At 40.1% G+C, this 23,417-nt stretch overlaps 1 protein-coding gene across 2 annotated transcripts in view; it reads left to right on the forward strand.

Moving 5' to 3' along the window:
• Positions 1 to 23,417, forward strand: part of fam102bb (family with sequence similarity 102 member Bb) — a 26,909-nt gene continuing 3,492 nt past the window's right edge. The window contains exons 1-10 of one of the 2 annotated variants that reach the window (XM_082146978.1): positions 3 to 499; positions 8,800 to 8,920; positions 9,006 to 9,035; positions 9,690 to 9,806; positions 12,577 to 12,623; positions 13,124 to 13,227; positions 15,478 to 15,573; positions 17,473 to 17,668; positions 17,765 to 17,901; positions 19,516 to 19,585. In XM_082146978.1, coding sequence (XP_082003104.1) covers positions 366 to 499; positions 8,800 to 8,920; positions 9,006 to 9,035; positions 9,690 to 9,806; positions 12,577 to 12,623; positions 13,124 to 13,227; positions 15,478 to 15,573; positions 17,473 to 17,668; positions 17,765 to 17,901; positions 19,516 to 19,585 — 1,052 coding nt within the window. In that variant the 5' untranslated portion in view covers positions 3 to 365. Of the gene's footprint in view, positions 500 to 8,799; positions 8,921 to 9,005; positions 9,036 to 9,689; positions 9,807 to 12,576; positions 12,624 to 13,123; positions 13,228 to 15,477; positions 15,574 to 17,472; positions 17,669 to 17,764; positions 17,902 to 19,515; positions 19,586 to 23,417 lie in introns of both variants that reach the window. The other variant, XM_082146979.1, reaches the window with a different exon arrangement.

Consider the following 23,417-nt stretch of genomic DNA (forward strand, 5'->3'; position numbering starts at 1 on the left):
CGCCTGTGTTTCCCCACTACTACACGACAACACACAATACAGCAGCACAACACAAGCCTCTACCGAGCGAAACAGTCCATCATCCACAGGCTGCATATCCATTTTCAGTAACATATATTTTTTTTTACTGTAACGATGTAGTAGATGACAGAAGAATTCGTTTAGACTATATTATTATCATCGTTAGCTTAGCTTTCTTACATCATCATCAGCAAAGGGAGATTCTAGTAACGTTAGTGGCTAACGGCTATCAGCTCCAACAACAGAGCTTAACCAAAAATGTGCAAATAAAAGTGATGCCCCTCCACCGCGTATGACCAAAGGTACTATCAAGCGCAACAGGACTGGTAGCAATCGACGTCAAGATGATGAAGAAAAAGAAGTTTAAGTTCAGAGTGGATTTTGAGCTTGACGAGCTGTCTTCGGTTCCGTTCGTGAACGGAGTTCTGTTCTGTAAAGTCCGCCTGCTCGACGGCGGATTCTCGGAGGAGTCATCGCGGTAAGGAGGCTGTTAAATTGGAGGCTGTGGAGTAATTTTAAGATGGGTATTATTGTGGGAATAGGTGATATTGAGCTGCTTTCATTCTGTATTGCTTTCTAATAAACCAAAACATATAGGCTATTCATTCATATTGAGAATCAGAAATTAGTGCACATGCAGTAGTAGTAAGTTGCGTATATATTCAGAGCTGGGGGACGAAGGGTCTGTGTTTAAAAGGTCTAAAGATTGTTAGTTGTTTATGTTCGTGTGTAAGAGATGTAAGTTACGTTAAGTTACTTATGTCAAGACTGAAGTCAACACTTTTGTGTTTTTGTAGGTCTGATCATTTCAAAGCAAGTTTAATGGTGAATTCATTTTGTCATGTTAGATTAGTAATGTAGGATTATTTTACATATAATGTCCATATTATGTGGAATTTACTCAAAATGAATTAATTTCATGTAGATTTTTAGCCAACTAGGTTGTCAAAAACCTAAAGTTTAGGTGTCAAAACCCTTGTCCAAACTACTCAAATATCAGCATGCAAATCGTATTTTTATATACAAATTAAATTTAAACCGTCATATCTTAAGAATAATTACACCATGCTTGACCTTAACCTCATCATGCATTAACTTTTATCAATCAACCACATCCTGTATGCTGTTTGTGCTTTATTTTTTTAAGCAGTTCTTGAGCTGAGTCACTTCAGGCCACGCATTAAAACTGTATGTGTGTGTTTGATGTGCGAATGAGCTGTTCTGTTCTCAGACCTGCACACAGGTTGACCTCCATGCAGTATGTTAATGCATCACAGGTTTAAATGTAGAGCAGCAAAGAGAACTGTTCAGTGTTACAGATTATTTCTGCACAATGAAAGTCTTGTAAATGTGACAGGGTCAGGTGCTGGACCCTCCAGTGTTATGTTTAATTTATTCATGTTTTTGGCATAAAGATTATTTTAGGGTTATACAGGGGTTGGACAATGACTGAAACACTGGCCCATATGCGCGGCCTGTTGGCCAATCTTCACTGATTACAATTCCATCAGTAAGAGCAGAGTGTGAAGGTTGAATCCGCAGAGCTATTGCACAGCTTTACATAAAATATTGCAATCCACACAAAATAATAGGAGACATATCAGAGTTCAAAAGAGGACAGATTGTTGGTGCTCGTCTTACTGGCTCATCTGTGACCAGGACAGCAAGTCTTTGTGGTCAGGGCTCCAGACTAACTTTTTGCCTTGGTTGCACTGGTGCGCCTAACTTTTTTATTTAGGTGCACCAGCACAAAATTTGGGTGCACTGAAAATTTTTCTCGGCTCGCGTCACCTTTAACGCCACAATTCCAAGGTCACCTTTTTATCACGCTCTATATACATTCATATTATGTAAATGATTTTAAACAAGAATAAGGTGTAGGTAAATAAATAAAAATAAATAAAAAATTTTTTTAAAGTGCTTCACTGAGCTGCCAAACTAACTATTTTGAGTCTCTAGCTCAGGCGCGGTATAGGCTCTACCTCCGTCTCTGAGTCGGATGCCATCTCCGACGAAAGACCAGGGCTTGGCATCTTACCAGGGACTGGGGAGAATGGTGGCTGAAGTAGCTTCATGTCTGGGCTGTTGTCGGAGCATTGACCGGGGAGTAAAGGGTTTTAACGGTATTCCTACTCTTACCGATACTGCTTATCGATCCGGTACTTTAACTGTATTCTTATCGGTTCTTTTTGTTTTTATATATATATATATATATTAGTCTAAAAAGAAATCTAATAAAGTAATCAAATGTAAAATAACACTGCATAATTTTTCATAAATAGATTAATGCTTAATAAAGCTGAAGTTATTCTTTCAAGAGCTTTGTAGTGATTTTTCTCTTGTTGTTTGATTCGCAGTAATGGCGCAATCGTCCGCATGTTTAATAGACTGCGGCCCCTTTAAGACCGAGTGCAGATCTGCTATTGATCTGATGCACCATATTCTCCCAACTATTTCCATAACTACGTCCATTTAAGACATAAACTGTTTTTAGTGAATCTCCAAGCCGGTCATTTTGACATACTTTTGTGTACATTTGATCGTTTAGACACGCACATTAAACCCAACGTAGGCTATAATTTGCTTGTCTTGGTTTCGGTTTCGGAGCGCGTGCCGCCTTGCGAACAACATCTCTTGCGCAGATTTTGTGCTTTTAATAGCTCTTTTAATTATTTAACGCGTCTCGCAAGTTAGCAACAGTAGCTAGACTGCATTTTACAACAATCACCGATCGTGCTGATTCTGTCGTTAGGTTTGAGTTTTTGGGAGAAATGACAGTGTAATGCTGCGAAGAGAAGAAGTTGCACTAGATAGAATGCGGCTATAGTTTTTAATGGTTTTACCTCAATATATTATTTTTTATAATCTTTGGAAGCCGAAATCTAAAATAAAATCAGACTAATATCACAGACCTTAAGTGTAACCAGGCTACGTTTGAATGTTTAATTCTGTCCTCCGTCATCACTCATTAAGCGTGAGAGAAGAGTGTGAGTTCCGTCAAAGGAGAACAAACACTTAGTTCGTGGAGAGGCAGCGGATGCGAGGACGTTAGGTGCACCGGTGCGACCTAGGAACAATTTTAGTCGCACCCTTACAAAATTTGGTCGCATGTGCGCCCAAATTGGTCGCACTCTAGAGCCCTGGTGGTGTATCGAGAGCTATGGCATCCAGGGAAATGTCAGCATACCACAACGTGACGAACTACATCCAACAGGAATAACTGTCGACACAAGAGGAAGCTGTCTGAAAGGGAGGTCCAGGTACTAACCTGGATTGTATCCAAAAAATATAAACCCAACTCACTGCAGAATTAAATGAGCACCTTGACTCTCCTGTTCACCAAAACTGTTCGTCGGGAGCTCCACATCCACAGTGTCAATATTCATGGTCGGGCTGCTATAGCCAAACCTTTGGTCACTCTTGTCAATGCCAGAGTTTGGATTAATTTGTTCCAACAGTGCAAATCCTGGGCTGTGGACAATGTGAAACATGATTTGTTCTTTGAGTTCACCTTCACTGGTGTGGAGAAGCCCCAAAGAGGTTTAACCTCTTTTGCTGTTGCTGCCCACAGTAAAGCACAGGGGTGGATCAGTGATGGTTTGGGCTGCAATATCATGGCATTCCCTACTGTGCTTGATTACTTGACAACTGTTCTGGAAGAGGAATCCCTCTGGCCACTGTGAAGAACTTGTATCTGTCATTCCCAAGACAAAATTATTCTGGATTGGCTGCAAAAAGAGACTCTACACAATATTAATAAATTATTGTGGTCTAAAACCGGGTGTTTCAGTTTCATTGTCCAACCCCTGTACATTGTACATTTAAGGTATACATTTGATCAGTTCACTCATTCCCTGATAATCAAACCCATGATCTTGGTGTTGCTAGCACCATGTTCTACTGTTTGAGCTTTAGGAATATTGTGTCACTCATGTTTCTGTCCCTGTTTACTTCTTTGATATGCTTCAGTCACTGTGACATTGAACAGTTCTACATTAGCATCCAGCAGAGTGGAAAAAAGGACTGCAACAACTAATTAATAATAATACAATTAATAATAAAAAGTATTGACAGATAATTTTATTGTTGATTGGTCGGGTGTGTGGTTTTGTAGTTTTTTTTAAATTATTTATTTAGTTAGTTAAAATTTATATTTATGTTAACTTTCATTTTTGAAACTATTTTTGCACACACAATGTGTTAGATTTGTTATATAGACTTGCACAGATCAAGATGTGCAATATCCAATTAATCAATAAAATGAATACAATTAATTGATCCCTTAAAAAACTATCAAGTACAAAATCAGCTGTCTTTTCCCTCTCAGTTTGTCTGTGTTCTGCTGCAACGTTTGTCATTCACTCGCTTTTGGACCTCCGCAATACAAAGGCTTCCCACAGTTCAATATTAACGTGCCAGGCAGTGACAGTGGGCTGTCATCTTCACCATGACAAAATTCTCCTCAAAGCATCTATCCCACAATACATAAGCAAGTAGCTTATTCATCCATACAGAAAGAGAGTTGTAGACTAACACTGCAGCAGCTTAGATCTATCTTGGGCTGCACCAGTGCTTCTCTTTTCAACTGCAGTTTGCAGGGAGTGTCTTGAGGTTCGTGAGTTTATTCTCCTTCTAGGCTTGAGTGTGCCTCCATCTGCCTGTGGTGATCCTTTTGAAGAACTCCTGTTTCATTGCAGACATCCTTTGGGAGAACCCAAGGAAGAAGCACACAGAACCAACGCACTCCTGCTCTCATTCGTTCAACTGACTTTGCCATGGCAACGGCATATATTCTAAATACGGAAATCAGACCAGTGGCTTGTCATGGTTATGGTTCTGTATTACAATATTAGGCCTGTTGCACATTTTGGCATAATCAAGCCCATCAATGAGATTAACAGCTTGTTTTTCCTATGAGAGGAGTGATGCTAATGACTCTAGTACATGCATAATTGTGTCTAATGGACCAATGGGAAAAAAGTATTGTACCATAAACTAAAGTATTTCCAGGAAGAATTGTTTCATTTGTGCTATTAATGCTTGGCATTAGCACTTAATGCTACTAAATTCATTATGTTCTTTGTGTTTTCACATCATTAGTGCTTTGTAGTGAAGGTTATAATGAGTCATTGTGATGCTGAATTTGTTTCAGTAAGCTCTGTGCGCCAGCAATGGTGTCTATTATATCAGAGCGTCAGAGGCTAAACATGATTCATTATGTGATGGCTGGAAAGCAAAAGTCTTAAGTTTGACCTGTGGTGCAGTTTTTACAAACATGGAGCATCTTGTATCGATTGGAGCTCTGGCCTTGGCCGGGTTGTATGTCTGATTTATGAGTCTGCAGTTTTTCTTTTATAGTCTCACTGCCAGTAATTTGCCTATAATCATATTGGTTAGGAAAGGAGTCATATTACCTGACATTATCATGTCCTCCTTTTATTATAAGTTTGCAGTGCCACCTTTTATGTTGGTGAGAAGAGGCAGCAAAGCAGCACTTTGGACTGGTAAGGGAGCAATAACGGTTAAAATCAACATGAAATCTACATGTAATATAATTTGATGGCATATTAGAATCCTGTTTTGATCAGAAATATGTCTTATTACAGAGGAAAATGGCTTGGTAAATTAATTTTGCATTGATTTTAACTTGATGTCAATGTTTTTGTAATATGCATGCCAAGAGCTCAATTTACATTTACATTTAGTCATTTAGCAGACGCTTTTGTCCAAAGCGACTTACAAATTGGGACTAAATTAAGCAAGTCATCGTGAAGAGGCAAAAACAACCCAAGAAGTGCTCAAAATACGAAGTTCAGACATTATTCAGAGTAGCATAAGTCCGATAAGCGAGAATTTACAGGAAAATATTTTTTATTTAAAAAAAAAAAAAAAAAAATTATGAGCTTAAGTGCTCACGGAAGAGAAGAGTTTTCAGCTCTTTTTTGAATGTTGTCATGGATTCTGCATTCCGGATGCCGGTGGGGAGATCTTTCCACCAGCATGGAACTGTGAATGAGAATGTTCTGGAAAGTGATTTTTTGGCTCTCTGTGATGGAACCACGAGACGTCGCTCGTTGACCGATCGAAGGCTTCTGGTAGGGATGTAGACTTGTAGGAGTGAGTGAAAGTAGGAGGGAGCTGAGCCTGTGACAGATCTGTAAGCAAGCGTCAATGCCTTGAACTTGATGCGAGCAGAGAGAGGTAGCCAGTTCAATTTATAAAGTGAAATGCAGGTTGTTGTTTACAGTGAGTCTTGCAAAGATCTGTAGAGCCTTAGGGGCCGTTTACATGACAACTAAAAATGGGATACTTTGGGAACTGCATTTTGGCCGTTCATTTACACAACAATGGCTTTTTGGGGGCCTGAAAATTTAAACTTTTGAAAACGGGATTCATTGTTTCTGTGTAAACTACAAAAATTTGAATTTGTGAAAACTGATGTCATGTGCATGCGTTTTATGCGTTCAGTCTATAGACATGCGTATGTGCAAAAAAACATGAAGGGACAACCTTTCCGTTGCAGTACATCGTTGTCGTGTAAACGTACTCTACGTCCAGGGTTTTCAGTGCTGGCTAAGTCCTCTTAGGTTTTTCTTAACACAGCAGGATCATTTTCCTCTGTGCCCATCTATTGTGAATAAAAAGTGTGATATTCTGAGCATTACAGCCATTATGAATCCCTCCTACGTGTGTCATTGTGTTGTTAGTAAGGAACTCTCACACTGTTTATTTCCTTAGAAACTGCCCATGTTTAGTAGAAGAAAAATTATTTCTTGTTGGGAGGATACATACTGTGTATTGACATTTGTTTAGGGAAGTCATTGGCCTCTGCTGCCTTGGTGAGAGAATCAGAGTTGAGGGTTTCATCCAGCTGTGGTTTCACCCAATGACTCCATCAGCACTAAGCTTGAGCCTTATGGTAGGGAATCTCTCCAGCTGGATGGGAGGTGCCCGATTATGTGTTATTTTGGCTGTGTTTCCCACAAACGTCATTGTGGACCGTTATGAAATGATAGAATATGAGAATGTTAATGCAACTGTAGTATGTGGTGTGGAATTGTTTTGTTTTATTTGTATAAAAAAAATGTGGTCACACTTTATATTCGGGTACACACATTCACTATCAACCTGTCCAGGGACTGCGGGTGGAAATTAGCATTTTTTGCTATAACCTGGCACATGACATCTCTTCTTTTTTAGACTGTTTTTTGTGCATTGTCCCTGATCAGAAAAAAAAATAAATAAAAAAATAAAGGTGAACTAAGTAACTTTTTTACCTTAACCGAACAGCTTCGGAGTCATTGGAATAGTTATATGACTTTTTTCGGGTTGAATGGTGGTCGTCTCGCACCCCCCAAGTGCCTGTGAGTGGAAAAACCACCCTTGCAACTTTGAGCCGGCAGGCCGGCGGCCGCAGCGTCAGGAAGTATCGCGTGATATCAGGTCTTGCGATGTAACGAATTGCTTTACGGCAAAAAAATCTGCTAAAATTCTGTCATTATTGCGATTCCTCATGCTGTTCGAACCCGAATGAAGAAGACGTTTTAAAGAACGTCCCATCTGCTTTGATGTCGTTGATCTACTAGCCTCTGGTATCTGAGAGTCGCCAACGAGTTTTTCGACAGTGTTGTCAAATATCTATTTCGAAGCTGTAGTGTAGGGGGAGCTCTATAGACAAACCTGCGAGCAAAAAGCGAGAATACAGCGAAGAAATTCTCGAAACTGCATAGCCCTGCTTTAACTAGGATTTTTCCCTCAATAAACTCCTAAGGGTCATGTTTTGGGGTAGGGTTCTTTTCTTCATTTAAAAAAAGTCTCTGTCTGTCTGTCTATCTATCTCATCATATTAGAATGATTTCTGTAGGATCATGTGCCACTGAAGTCATGAGTAATGATGACTTTGCCATCACAGGAATAAAGTACATTTAAAAGAATATTAGAATAGAATAGTTATTTGTAATAATATTTTCTATATTTATGATCAAATAAATGCAGCCTTGGTGAGCATAGGAGACTTCTTTTACCTCAAACAGTAGTCTAAATATGCTTTTAACAAAATATTTATTTATTAATATGGTACACTTTCCCTCAATACCTTTGACATTTTAGTCAGATGTGAAAATTTAGTTTTACAAGCAATGCTGCTTTCAATTCATCAAAGATGGCGCAAGGGCACAACCATGCATCTTTGAGTTAGCAGCCCTGTCCTTTGACTACAACTTCATCCTTAAATTCACACCACTCTCTTACGTGTGTATAATAGCATCACAATTTCCCTGAAGTTCATTTCATAGACTCATATCTCTCCAAAAGCCCTCTGGGTATCACTCGTCTGCCCTGTCTGCAAACATCTGCAAACATCTGTCTAATTAGGAAGCAGAGCACTCCTGCACAGGGAGGTCCATTTTTCAGATGGGAAATTAATTAAACTTCTTGTTGTCAGTATGGCCTTTTGACTCCAGGCTCTAATTAATCACAGAATGTGAGTCAGACTCTTTTAATGCAGTCGACTTGAAGTGAATATTAAAATCACTCTATTGAATTGGGGCTGGATTATGTGACTCATTCTGTTGTGAAATCATTTCAAAATCTCCCTGAGGAGCAATGCTGCAGGAACTGTCCACCCGTTGGATTTTGCAAATGCAGATCAGATCAGTGTGAGAGAGGGTTCACGCTGTTTTGGATGAGTGCGTGTTTGTTTTAAAGCCTTGAGCCAATGCTGTGTTCATTACAGTGACACCTTGAATTAACAACCTAATGTGTGTTTGCATTTTGCAGGGAGACGGTCCAGGCAAACTGTGTACGCTGGAGAAAAAGATTCTCCTTTCCCTGTAAAATGAGTGCAAATGCTGGAACCGGAGTCCTTGACCCCTGTGTGTGTCGAGTTTCAGTCAGAAAGGTACAAACTCCTGCACACTCTGTTGGTTTGCAATAAACAGTTTGGAGTTGAAATACTAAGAATGATTTTTTTTTTTATGTAACAGGAACTGAAAGGTGGAAAGACTTATGCAAAGGTAATATTTTTTTAAATTTTTTTTTTTATTAAACATACCAACACTATTAAATATATTTTGGTAGCTTACATGATGTGCAATGTTTAACATGCTGTGTAAGTCATCTAAAACGATTTAAGCATTTTCTAATTATTTTGTAATTATTACACATTTGCTTTTTATAGCATGATGATAGTTGAGAAGGTATGTGGAATAGTTTTAGATATTAAAATAGTAGTCACACTGCAGGGCTATTTAAATCAACTACAAAAAAGCTCAAATGTGATTCTAAATGGTAAAAAAAAATATATATATATATATATATAAACATTAAATTCATATATGTTTCATATAGCTAAAATCTTCTTTTTTTTTTCATGAATGGAAACTAACACAGGGCATTGGTAATTCATCAAGTAGACAGTTCTGAGAGGATTATAAAATATTGATAGCAAAGTAGCAGCTAAAAATAGATCACCCTGGAACATTGTGTTTGTATGCACTTCTGTTTGTGTATGAGCAGGGCACTTCTGTTCATAAAGGCATTAACTTTTTTATTTAGCTTTTTATTCGAAAGCTGCATTGCCTTTTATTTTTAATAATTATTTTATTGGCAAAAGCAAGATTAAACTGAATATCTTGCCTGAATGTGTACTGCTTTGTCTCTCTGTATAGCTGGGTTTTGCTGATCTCAACCTGGCGGAGTTTGCGGGATCGGGTAGCACCACACGCAGGTGTCTGCTGGAGGGTTATGACACCAAAAACACTAGACAAGACAACTCCATCCTTAAGGTATAGAAAGGCTCAGACTTCCTCTCAGGATCTTTCTTCTCAGCTAAACTCCATTGATGCTTTGAGTCTTGATTTATGTAACTTGTTGTTGCTATTAAGTTATAAGTTAGTAAGTGGTTCTTAGTGGTGCTATTTGTCACTAATTAGTATTACAAACTCCTCAACTTAGATGAGTATATCTTCAATCATACTATCTTAAAGGGGTCATATGCTTTTTAATATTTTCTTTTTCTTTTAGTGTGTAATGTCTTTATATGTATACGAATTTAAAAAGCTCATAGTCTCCCACAAAGTGATTTATTCTGTCTAACAGAGAACACAGATTCAGACCTGCCTAAAAAGCCTTGATCAAAGTCCAGATACTACTATCCCAAAGGAATGTGCAAAGAAAGTAGGACAGGTTTCAGTGAATTAAAGTGTTGTCGTCATATCACGGAGACGCTGTGTTTTTTGGATGAGAAAGCAAAATCGCTTTTGCTTTTAGAGGTAAGGTTTATTTATAAAGCTGTTTCTGAGCAGTACAACCCAAAAGTTTGCTTGTGCACAGGGCATTTTACAGAGGACAGCTTTCTGAACCTAGGAGAGTGCAACGCAGGTTATATACAAAGATTACTTTCCACTGTGAAACATTATGCTCAAGTTGTGTTTGCAAAGTTGGTCCCGGTCGATAGGCTTGATCCATCCACCTTTTCAGAATCTGACTCTGGCTCGAACTGATACCGTAAAAAAGACAAAATTATTATTAACTGTGTTTACAAAAATTGCTTTAGAAGCCTTGGAAGCTGAAGCTCACGGTTATGGCATGAGGCATTGGCATATGGCATTTCCAACACACGCTTGAGGTGTTTGGCCAATCACTGGGTCAGCTGGCCAATCAGAGCACTCTAAAATTCTCGGAAGGAGGGGCTTTGTAGAAATCAGCGTGTTTCAGAAAGACTGGGAAAAGAGGAGCTGCAATAAATGTACCAGTGGCGTGTAGTGGTGTTCTGAAATGAAGAGGCAATGTCCTCACAGTTTCTTTTTAATAAATCAAATGTAAATTCATGTCCCATGCATGTTACACTTGATGTTGTCACATTTTCCTGGTTAAATAAACATTACATTACATAAAAGTATTAATTTAAACAATATATTTTATTTGTGAACTGAAGTTTTGCTGTTCTTTATAGGCTAATAGTCTATTTATTTTTGGATTTTCAGTCATCAAGCTTGGTAAACACTAGGGTGGCCATTTCCATAACACCAAAAAGGAGGACACTTTGCGGCATTTAGTGAGGCAAGAATAATTGCATTGGACTCTGGTGTACTCGCAACTACAATACAATTTTGTCCATCATATCGATGGTATCATGATACAGTGATTCTGAAATAGCCTACTCTATTCATAGCCAGAAAATTTGATCTACAATCTTGATGTAGACCTATGTGTAACAGAAGAGGCAAAAAAGTGTTTGTTCACAGTATTTGTATTTATTCAAGACATTGTGATGTCTGTTTCAAAAACTGACCACTGAGATGAACCTGTCTTGTGAAGTGCACAGTGCCAGAAAACATAACATCTCTGGACTTCTGGAAATATCAGAAATACATAAATAAACATTTAATAATGAATGCGAAAAATAAATAAATACGCATTTCAGTTCTTAACAAAGAAGTTAACCCTCTGCAGCAGCTCAGGCGACAACAGCACCTCTAGGGTCATCATGGCCAAATTCGTGCTCTTTCGTCCATTCCGGATTAAATGAGGTCTGACATTTCGGCATGCTAACGTTATGATATGACGTAGCCAACACGTGGACTCAACGTCGTGGAGGCTTGTTTACGTTTTTAACCAATGATATCAGATATTTATTTGACACCGCTTTCAGCCAATCATTTGTTTGACCAGAGATCTTACGGCATTAGACGCCATGCTGCTGCGTCCCAATAAAGATTCTAGAGCGGGGTTTTTTTTAGGCCGATTCAGCGCAACTCCAAAAAGGAGGACAAATGAGTGTCTGGCTTGAGGTTGTGCCGGACAGGGGGCTTAAAATCCGGACTGTCCGACCAAAATCTGGACGTATGGCCACCCTAGTAAACACTGATCAAAGACATGGGATGAGAATGTACAGAAAATGTACCTTTAATTTCACCAAGCTGATTGATCACTAAAAAAAACCCAGTCATCAAATTTTCAGGCCATTTCAAGTTTGATTTTGACGTGACAAAGCGATGATATCTAAGTGGGTGAGTTGTTTACTTGCTCTTTAATTAGTCTTCCCATTAATTCCATCATTTTGTTCATTCAGACTGATTTGCGAATGCGGAACATGCACGAAAACGAGAGGTGGGATTTATCGCACAAACCAATCATATCACGATGGAGGCATTGCCTCTCATGTGACATTTCCCCATTCATCATTATTCATACCAAATTACCCCACCAAACACACCACACGCTTTAGAAAGTCTGTTAAAATTGAGGGAAAAAAACCTTACAAACAAAAACAAACAAAAAAACATTCAACCTAGAATTTTACCTGGCAGATGATTAAACAGGTGAAAAAGTCCCTCTCTTTTTACCTGGGCAGTAAGTAACCTAGCAACCATTCAGAACACCCTAGCAATCGCATAGCAATGCTCTAATAAACACTTTAGCAACTGCCTTGAAACATCCTGGAAACCATCCAAACATTATTTATTTAGTTAGTTTCTGCAAGGGCCAAAAATGAAATGTTAAATGTCATACACATCCAGTTTCTTATATTTTGTCATTTGTCTTTGCCTGCAGGTGATTATTAGCACACAGCTGATGTCTGGGGACCCCTGCTTCAAAACGTGAGTGTGTTATAATTCAGTATTGAAGTGAGAAAGTATTGAAGTTTGGTTGTGAAAAGGGCCTATTTCTATCTCTATGGCATCCTATCTGCATTTTTAAATTTAGATTTAGCTAAAGACCGACAGAGACCTTTCCTGTTAAACATTTGAAGTTGCTATAATAGTATTTTCTCAGAAATGGCCCCTGTGTTGGGAAGGAGTGTTAATTTGTGCTCTGGGGAAGTCAGAGCTTTGAACACAGATTTGCATACTGGAAACCAACACTGTCCACCCACACACTGTAGCTCACACTGTGCGTGAAGGCAAAAACCTGCTAAAAACATTTGTGTGGGTTAAAGCGTGGAGAGAGTATGGAGTTCGGGGATTTTGGGGGTTGCTTTTGGACCACCGTCAGTAGGAGGACTGAAATGGTTTAGTTCTTTAATTCAGCATTTTTTTTCAATCTGTTCATTCAAATCCATTTAAACCATATTGTTGAATGCGGGTTCTCCATGTTTTAGGCCTCCGTCCACCGCCATGGTGATAGGCATTCAAGGTGATGCCGAGAGCCTGCTGGAAGACAGGAAAGGAGGAGACACACAGAAACCTTTTCTGAGCCTCTCAGGTAAACTTTACACAAAATGCACTGGTCACTGTTTGCAATGAATCGAAATGAGACACACAAATACAACAGCTCCAAACACAGACCTTGTTTTTTTGTTGTTTTTTTTTACATTTGTCCTTTACATGTGCTTAAATGTGTATGCATTTCTGATATTTTTATGTTTGCATTATGTTGGTTGCTCTAATCAACTGTCCAAATCAAACACCCTTTGAAAAGCTTCTCATTAATTCTGCATCCAGTCCTGGAGTAAAGAACAAGACTGTATGTTTGATTTGATGCGGCTGAACTAACAGGAGCTTGAAAGAGTGCTCTCTCTCCCCCACTCTCTCTTTTATCCTTTCTTTTCCCTCATACATGCTGTGTGCCTTTTCTGTCCAGAGGCTGGCGAAAGCTTTAGTCTTTAATGTATAATTTAGCCATGTGCCGCTGTTGACTCGGTTTTCATAGTGATTCACTATGACTGACTGCTTATGATGAGAGCAGGCTTACAATTCATAAAACATGATTAGCTTCCAAGTGCCTCTTCTGTAGTGATTTTGAGTTGCGATCACTGAACAATATTAAAGCCATATTAATATTCATAGTATTTAATCTGAAATTTTAATGCAATACAAGACAAGATGCCAAAAGTGGCTTGCTGTCTGAGGCGATTGATGAATTAATCAGTATCACCATTTGTTCAGAGGAACATGTTGAAGAGTTAAATATTATTTGGCCTGGGATTTTGGCAGAGAAGTGCTACTCTTTTGAGTTTGTGGAGAAGACTCATTTAGAGATTGGTCAGGATGGTCTCTAGTCTTTGAACACCCAACAAGTCAGTGAGAGCAACGATTTGATGTAGATATTTTTAATTGTTTTTTTCAGCTTGAATATTTTAGAGTTTTGTAGCTATTAACTCTTTCCCGCCATTGACGAAATTTTACATAATTTATGAGAACGATTCCCGCCATTGACAGAATTTTCCAGCTTTCCGTGTTTTCACTGTTATACGGTAGGGGGCACTATTAGGCATTGAGCAGAAACAAGCGATAAAAGCATTGCTTAACCTGTAACCTTTAAGGCTGTGCATATGTTAGCCAGTGTTATTTTAGCATTTTATATACTATTATTGTATTTATTAATATTTTTATTAATAGCTTTTATTTGGATTTTCTCTTATTTTATATAAAAAAAATGGTTTTTGTAAAAAAAAAAAAAGAATTGTTGCTTTTGTCATTTGTCAAATTTAGTAATTTTAGTACTTAAACTTACTTGAACTTAAACTTATTTTATTAGTTTAAGTTCAAGTAAAACTTAATTGTCAAAGGCAACATTTAACATTTTTGTTTTTAAGTGTAAGTTTTCCATCTAATATTTATAATTTATTTAATTTAATATTTATTTAAATTATTTTTAATAGTTTAAGACACTGATGCTAGCGTACTTAAAATTTACAATAAAATAAATAAATATCCTGGACCAAAATATTAATGGCAAAAAATTATTAATGAAAATGATTATTATGATGTGCATATGCAAATTTCTAGCCAATAAAATACTTAATAGAATAAGAAATTCCTTCCTTCTAATACACCACCTGCTCTTAACTAGAATTAGCAAGTAGAAAAATCATGATTCATAGGTGTGATGTAAACAGAAGGATCATTTAAAAATGTGCCATGCCTCAACTTCCGGTTTTAATAGGAAATATGCTATCACAGGAAATAAAACCTTGTGCTTGCAGTTTTAAAGGCTACAATCATCATAAACTTTTGTAACCAATTCAACAAATTTAGAATTTTGCTTAGCAATTAATATCCATAATCCTTTTTTTTCTCTTTGTGAACACTAAAGGTTATAGTGGCAAAAAGGTTGTAGGTATTTAGTATATATATTTATGTATCAAATAAAAATATATTTATTGAAATTGAGTCATGTTTGTCATTTTATATATCCCTTATATGTCTGATGATCAGTATCTGGTGGACATGACCCCTAGACCAGTCTAATTATATTGGATTTCCACTGACTAATCAATTTCAAGAAGTTTTATTTTGAGAATGTTGATTTTCTAATCAACAGCCCTAATTTAAATTGCCAAATCATATTGAATGCCTGAAAACTCTCAATGGACAAGTGCATTGCTACATCAGATATATAATCTACTATAAGGTTAAAAAATGGGAGAAGAACCGGTTAAATTGGCATTGAATCCCGTAAAGCGATTGAGCAGGATTAATTAGGACTGAACTGAATCCCTTATGTCCACAGAGACATCAGGGAAGTGTGGCTCTCTGCCTGATGAACTGGGGCTGTGCGGACACTCTCGAACGTCCAGTTATGCTAGTCAGCAGTCCAAAGTATCAGGTAGGCTTTCCTTTTCCACTGTTTTCTCTCTGATCACTAATTGCCGATGTGTCGATGTGATTGCTGTCTTGCTCGACTTGAATGAATTGTATTGTCTGCTACCCTGGCTGTAACATCAGGCTGTCAATCAACATCATGCCGTTGTATTGCAAGATGATTAAAGAATTTTGTATTTTGCACGTAGGCTGCATGTCATGTGACTCTGTTCTGTGTGATGGAGTGGAGATATGTGTGTGCACATATGAGAAAGAAAGAATGTGTGCGCAAATTCATTAGCTCACATTATATTTAGTTAGGTTGCACTTTCCACATATAGGGTACTTTTTGGTGTCCCATTATTTTGACCTTTTGAGTTTGAACAATTAACAATTTAAGCACCTTCTTTCACTGACCATTTTGCTAAACAAGACATTTTAAGGCCCTATTTTGTTTTCAGTTTGTGGAAAGTGCTATTTGCTTTATTAAATAATATGAAACTGGGCTCTTAGAAAGATTCTGTGCCATCACAAAATGGCTGGATTAAATGTCCCAGATCTAATTTGATAACGCTACTTCCTCTAGTACTTCCAGACAGGAGACAGCACTCAGTCCTTATTTCATTAAGCTATTCTCTTAGATTCAGTTACACATTCCTCACTTTGACCTTTTTGCATTAGAGCATCTCAAAGTGTAAAGTTAGTTTTAAAGTCCCACAAAGCAAACAGAAGTCATCACTAGGGTTGGAAATCTAAAATTGTTTCCAATTCTGGAATTGGATACTTAAGGTCAGGAATTAGATCAGAAAAATTACAATTTTGATTCCGCTTATTGATTTCTGTGTGCACATTTTAATGTGGTTTTAAACCATTAAAGCGCAAGAAGACGCGAAAGAGAACTCAATTCGGCACTAGAGCGCTGTTTTCTGTGCTGGGCACATCCAGAACGCACACACAAAAAGCCGCCTTCCATATTGTGTACTAATACTGAATTGAGTTCTCTATCGCGTCTTCTTGCGTTTGCATGGACAAATACACACAAAATGATGTCAAAATATCCTCGTAAACACAGTTGGTTATGTTTTAAGTGAACATAAACAGTTGAGAAAGAAAACACATGTGTAACAGTATATTGGATCCGTGCATTAGGTCTTAAAGTGACAGCAGGCTAATAAACCTGCTGCCGTCATTACTGTTAATCAAAGAACAAAAGAAAAAGAAAATCACTTACTGATCTTGACTGAATAACTTTTGTAACTTAAATAAGGATTAATCTATGTTTTATTAATAAAAACTATGCAGTGTTTTACATTTGATTTCAATTTCTGAACTTTGTTCAGTTGTATTTTTATTTGCTAATTTGCTTATTTGTTCTTATTTTATTACTGACTGTATACTTGTCTTTAATAATGTTTGAAATTCAGATTAGTTAGTCTAGTTTATTAGTTAGTTGTTCTTTAGGCTACTGATTTTTGTTCATGGTATTTCAGCTGCGACAGAATGTTTTGCAAAAAGACACAATAAATGTTTGATATCTAGCCTAAATGTTTGACCTTTTTTTTTTTTTTTTTTTTTTTTTTATATTGGATTCGAAACTGGGAATCAGATTCTGAATTGTAATTGAAATCGCTAAAATTAAAAGGATACCTAACCCTAGTCATCACATATCTGTCCAGGACCATGGGAGTTGGTGTGTGGATAGGCATGTATGGGATGATATTCGCCCTCCACTGGTGGCCCATACTAGTGTTTTCATTTTCTGAAGCTCCCCGGCCTTTAATACAAAGTGATTGATTCATCTGTGAAGGTTTTTAAAGTGTATATAGGCTGTGCATTACTAGGGCAGATCAACTTTTTCCTGTCCTTTTTTATTTTATTTAACTGAATTTTAATTTTAAAACAATGTTGTGTCATGTTTTCTTAGGCTATAGTACGAGTCACTCGCGTTCCTCCAGTCTGTCGGAGTTCTCCCACAGGAGAAACACTTCAATCGGCAGTGCTTCCACTGGCATTGCCAGCATCCCTGAGCCCAGTGAGGAGAGTGACCAAACTACAGCGCCACCTACAGCCTGTGCTGCTGTGCCTGAACACCCATCAACCCCTGACAGGGCTGCCAGCAGGTCAGACAGACACTGCTACCACTGCATGCTCAATATTCATCAAGCTTGATGCAGGATATTAAATCAATATAGGTGATTTTTCTCATATATACAAAGGTACCCAGTGAAACAAGACTCCATGGAGTCTCAGCTGAAAAGGGTAGATGCCACACGGGTGGATGCTGATGATGTAGTAGAGAAGATCCTGCAAAGTCAGGATTTCACCCACAGTATGCTGGACTCCAGCGCTGAAGGTAAAAATGGCTTCTTTATGTTTATTAGCAGACATCCCTAAAGGTACTACTAGCAAATTTCCATCAGAGTATGTGAGAGGCACTAAATGACATTTTATAAAGTAAAAAAACATTTATAATGTTTATATTACATTTATATTTACATTTATGCATTTGGCAGACGCTTTTATCCAAAGCGACTTACATTGCATTATCCTATACATTTATACATAGGTATGTGCAATCCCCTGGGATTGAACCCACAACCTTGCGTTGTTAACGCAAAGCTCTTACCACTGAGCTACAGGAAAGCTATATTATCTTCACAAAAATATTAAGCAGTTAAAACAATGTTCATCAATGTTGATAATAATTTGTCTTGAGCAGCAAATTATCATATTAGAAGATTTCTGACACTGAAGACCGGAGTAATGATGCTGAAAAATCAGCTTTGCCATCAATGGAATAAATAACATTTTATTTTAAATTATAATAATATTTCACAATATTATTGTTTTTACTGTATTTTTTATCATATAATGCAGCCTGGATGAGCATAAGAGACTTTTTAATTATTTAAAAAAACTTTTGAACAGTAGTGTGTGATTTTTAAATAGTATACCTAATATAAAATAAATAAAAATAAAACCGCTCGGATAATAGTTCATGTTACCTCTTGAGTTTGAATTTATGAAGGTTAAGCACCTTCTGTCTCTGATCATTTTGCTGAATTTTTATTTTTTTGCTTTCCATCAGAGTATCTAATCAATCAAACTTATACATTACTATTATATTACTATTTTACTTTGATTATATTGCATTGTATGCTTATAATAAATTGTAATAAATAGTAGTTTTATATTGTATCATTGTTTTTTTGTGTTTATATAATTTGCAATGTTTCATGGGATTGAAATTCATTCTCTCATTAGTTATTACTAAACATTTCATATTTTTGGTCACTGTATTTATAATATTTCATAAATTCCATCTTTATTTTATTCTGACTGCTTAAGCGTCCTGAAGCACTGGAAATGCGCTATATAAATAAAACGTATTATTATTATTATAAATCTCATTTTATATTGTACCATTATTTATTTACATCATTTGTTTAATGGGATTCAAGTTCATCTCTCATTAATTGTTACTAAACATTCATATTTTTGATTGTTGTCTGTCCAATAATATTGCATAAATTCCATCTTTATTTCATTCTGATTGCTAATAGTCTATTAACACTGTGTGTAACATGGCGAATTCTCGCTGACATGAAATCGCATTTTGGCCCATTTATTTGTCATGCTTGAGATGGAGTGGTATCAGAGCAAACTTGGATCAAGAGCAAACAGAAATAGAAAACGCAGAGCTAGAAACAGTATGTTTAATTGGTAGCAATGTTTACCGGTAGCTGCCTTTGCTACTCAGTAGGTGTATTGAAGTGTATCTGTGCCAGAGCCTGTCTTTATATGTGTGTCCTACTGTATTAGTTTTCGTATTATTTTTTTAGATGACCCGTCGACAGGTTCTCATTAGAATCGGACTGATTTGGTTTTTGTATCCCCCAGAGAAGTCGTGACTTTGTGTGTGCGGAATGGAGGCGATATCTGATTCAAGTGTGTGTGTGTGTTTCAGAGGAAGGTCTGCGCTTGTTTGTGGGTCCTGGTGGGAGCACAGCACTTGGTAGCCACCACCTTCCTGCCAGGCAAGTTTGAAGAAAAATGTTGTCATCATGTACTCGCCCTCATGCTGTTCCGAACCCAAATGACTTTCTTTCTTCCTTGGAACACAAAAGCAAATGTTTAGCATATGTCCTAGCAGCTCTTTTCCGCACAATGAAAGTGAATGGGGACTGGGTCTGCCAAGCTTTAAAAAATAGCTAAAGGGATCATAAATGTATTTGTGTGCCATCTTTTAAGTCTTCTGAAGCCATACAATAGCCTGTATGATGAAGATCTGAAATATAATACTGTGGAAATTGCAGTAATTTGCAAGAGACAACTTCTCACTTTGAGCACACGAATGCGTGTGTCGTTTATTTCTAAAGATAAACAAAACCACAGAAGGATGGCGCTGATCAGCGTCCCGCGTCATCACGCCTTCCCAACATCTTAAAGGGACCGCGATCCCTGAACAGTTATGCAGAAAAACAGTGTACAGAACTACACTTAATAACAAAGGTGAATTATGTCTTTCACATTCACTACACACGTCCCCCCAGAATTCACCATAACAGAAAAACCAAACAGTCAACGTGGAGGTGGGCGTATCAACCGGCCACAACGACTGCGCTGTACCGAAGGTCGAGGAGACCCCAATGCAGCCGGTGTAACGTCCTTACACGGGTGAGGGGCATGGAGTGTGGGAGGCTTGAGTGGGATGGGAGCACAGGGTGGAGGCAGAGCAGGAGGCCGTCCGCGTCGTGGGGGCTGGGCCAGGTCAATGGGCCTGGCCACGTCCAAATGAGCCGGTTTAAGGCGGTCGATGGAGAGTCGCTCCGGTTTGCCACCCCTGTCCACCACAAAGTGTTTGTCCCCTGTCTCCAGAACCCGGAATGGGCCCTCGTAGGGCGGGCGTAGTGATCCCCTGTGGGCATCGTGGCGAATGAAGACATAGTCGGCTGTTTGAAGTCCTGCGGGGATGTGCGACTGAGGGAGGCCGTGACGGGAAGTGGGGATGGGTGCAAAAAGCCTCGCATTATCCAGTAGAGTAGACCGCTGGAGAGAAGCAGACCAGGGAACGGTGGTGTTAGGGACAAAATCCCCTGGCACTCGCAGCGGCTGTCCGTAAACAAGTTCCGCGGATGAGGACTGAAGGTCCTCCTTTGGTGCAGTCCTGATGCCCAGCATCACCTACGGGAGCTTGTCGACCCAGTTGCTGTCTTTGAGGCTGGCACGCAGGGAAGCCTTCATCGAAAACGTTCACAGAGTCCGTTAGCCTGCGGGTGATATGCAGTCGTGCGGTGGAGTTTCACTCCGAGGCTCTGTGCGACAGCGTCCCAAAGCTCAGACGTGAATTGCGCACCTCGGTCAGAGGAAATGTCCGAAGGGGTACCAAAACGGGCAATCCAGGTGCCAATAAATGCCCGTGTCATCTCGACAGACGTCACGGATGTCAGTGGCACAGCCTCAGGCCAGCGGGTGGTCCTGTCAACCATGGTTAACAAATATGTGAAACCTTGAGAGCAGGGCAGAGGACCAACCAGGTCCACGTTTACGTGGTCAAAACGCCTCTCAGGAACCGGGAATGATTCTAATGGGGCTTTAGTGTGGCGGTGTACTTTGGCCCGTTGGCACTCAACACAGGTGTTAGCCCAGTCCCTAACGTCCTTCTTGAGGCCGTGCCAAACAAATTTAGCTGCAACAAGTCTCTGTGAAGCTTTCGCACCTGGGTGGGAGAGACCATGGATGGCATCAAACACTTGTCGTCTCCACCCCGAGAGAACGATTGGCCGAGGACTACCTGTGGAGATGTCACACAGGAGCGTTGTGCCGGCATCGGCAAAAACCACGTCCTCAATCTGCAGCCCAGTAGTAGAGTTTTTCAGATGTTGCACGTCTGGGTCTGTGGTCTGAGTCGCTGCCATGCGGTTGTAATCTAACCCAAGATGGACTGCCCCTGCCACGGCCCTTGATAGGCAGTCCGCCACGTGGTTGCTCTTACCGGCAACGTGCTGCAAGTCCGTGGTGAACTCGGAAATGTAAGACAGATGCCGTTGCTGGCGGGCGGACCACGGCTCAGCCACCTTGGCCATGGCAAAAGTCAGCGGCTTGTGGTCCACAAAAGAAGTGAAGTGTCGGCCTTCTAGCAGGGAACGAAAGTGTCTAATGGCGAGGTAGAGACCCAGCAGCTCCCGGTCGAAAGTGCTGTATTTCCGCTCACAAGGGCGCAGCTGACGGCTAAAGAAAGCCAGCGGCTGCCAGACCCCGCCTACCCACTGCTCGTAAACAGCGCCGACATCGTAATCCGAGGCGTCCGAGGTGATGGCAATGGGGGCTGTAGAAGAAGGATGCGCCAGCATGGTGGCGTTCGCTAGTGCTGTTTTAGTGGCATCAAAAGCCTTGACTCTGCTCTCAGTCCAGTCCACAGCATGTTTGGGTTTACCCTTCAGGGCCTCGTGCAAAGGCCCCATGAGCTGAGCGGCTCGAGGGATGAAGCGGTGATAAAAATTTACCATGCCGAGGAACTCCTGCAGTGATTTGACAGTGGGTGGGCGTGGGAACTGTATGACTGCCTCCACCTTTGATGGGAGAGGAACTGCCCCGTCCTTAGTGACTCTGTGTCCTAGGAAGTCGATGGTGGAGAGACCAAACTGGCACTTGGCGGGGTTGACAATTAGTCCATGGTGGCTAAGCCGCTCAAAAAGGGTTTGGAGGTGCGCCAGGTGCTGAGACTTGGACGTGCTTGCTACCAGGATGTCATCCAAGTACACAAAAAGGAAAGGCAGGTCCCGCAAAACAGAGTCCATGAGGCGCTGGAAAGATTGGGCAGCGTTTTTAAGGCCGAACGGCATGCGCAGGAACTCAAACAGACCAAACGGCGTGATCACTGCTGTTTTGGGAATGTCCAGTGGGTGTACCGGCACCTGATGATATCCCCGGACGAGGTCCACCTTGGAAAAAATTACCTTGCCAGCCAGGTGTGCTGAAAAATCCTGTATGTTCGGGACTGGGTATCGATCAGGTGCCGTTGCCTCATTAAGCCGCCGGTAGTCGCCACACGGGCGCCAACCACCACCAGGCTTGGGGACAATGTGGAGGGGTGATGCCCATGGGCTGTCGGATCGGCGTACTATGCCCAGGCGTTCCATGTTTGCAAACTCAGCCTTTGCAACGGCGAGCTTGGTTGGGTCGAGGCGCCGAGCGCGGGCGTAAACGGGTGGACCAGCAGTGGCAAGATGGTGCTCCACACCATGCTTCACAGTAGATGCGGAGAAAGTGGGCTGAGTGAGGGCTGGGAAACTGGCCAGTAGACGTTGGAAGTCATCGGAAACTGAGAGCATGTTAGACAGTCGGACGGGGTCAGCCTCGCTGAGTGTGCACGTATAAGAACAAAACGTGACAGCATCAATCAGACGGCGGTTCTTAACATCTACCAACAGTCCATGTGCACACAAAAAATCTGCGCCGAGGAGGGGAACGGCAACCTTTGCAGTAACAAAGTCCCAACCGAACTGCTGTCCTCCGAAACACAGTTCGACATACCTCGTTCCATATGTGCGGATGGGGCTACCGTTGGCAGCTTCCATAGGGGGGCCGTGGCTGTCGGTCACCATGTCCAAACGGGATGCAGGCAGAACGCTCCTTTGTGCTCCCGTGTCGCACAGAAAACGGCGACCGGAGATGCTATCGCGGATGAAAAGCAGCCTGCCTACTCGGCCGACACTCATGGCCACTACTGAGTGCCGGCCCTGGCATTTCCCGAAACACTGAAACTGCATGGTGGACGGCATTTGTTGGCCTTGGTTCCAAACTTTGCATGATAGAAACACAATCCTGAGAGCTGTTGGGTGCCAGAAAACTGCTGCCGACGAGAAG

The sequence above is a fragment of the Leuciscus leuciscus genome (assembly GCF_965113295.1).
Source record: "Leuciscus leuciscus genome assembly, chromosome: 19".
Taxonomy (NCBI): Eukaryota; Metazoa; Chordata; class Actinopteri; order Cypriniformes; family Leuciscidae; genus Leuciscus; species Leuciscus leuciscus.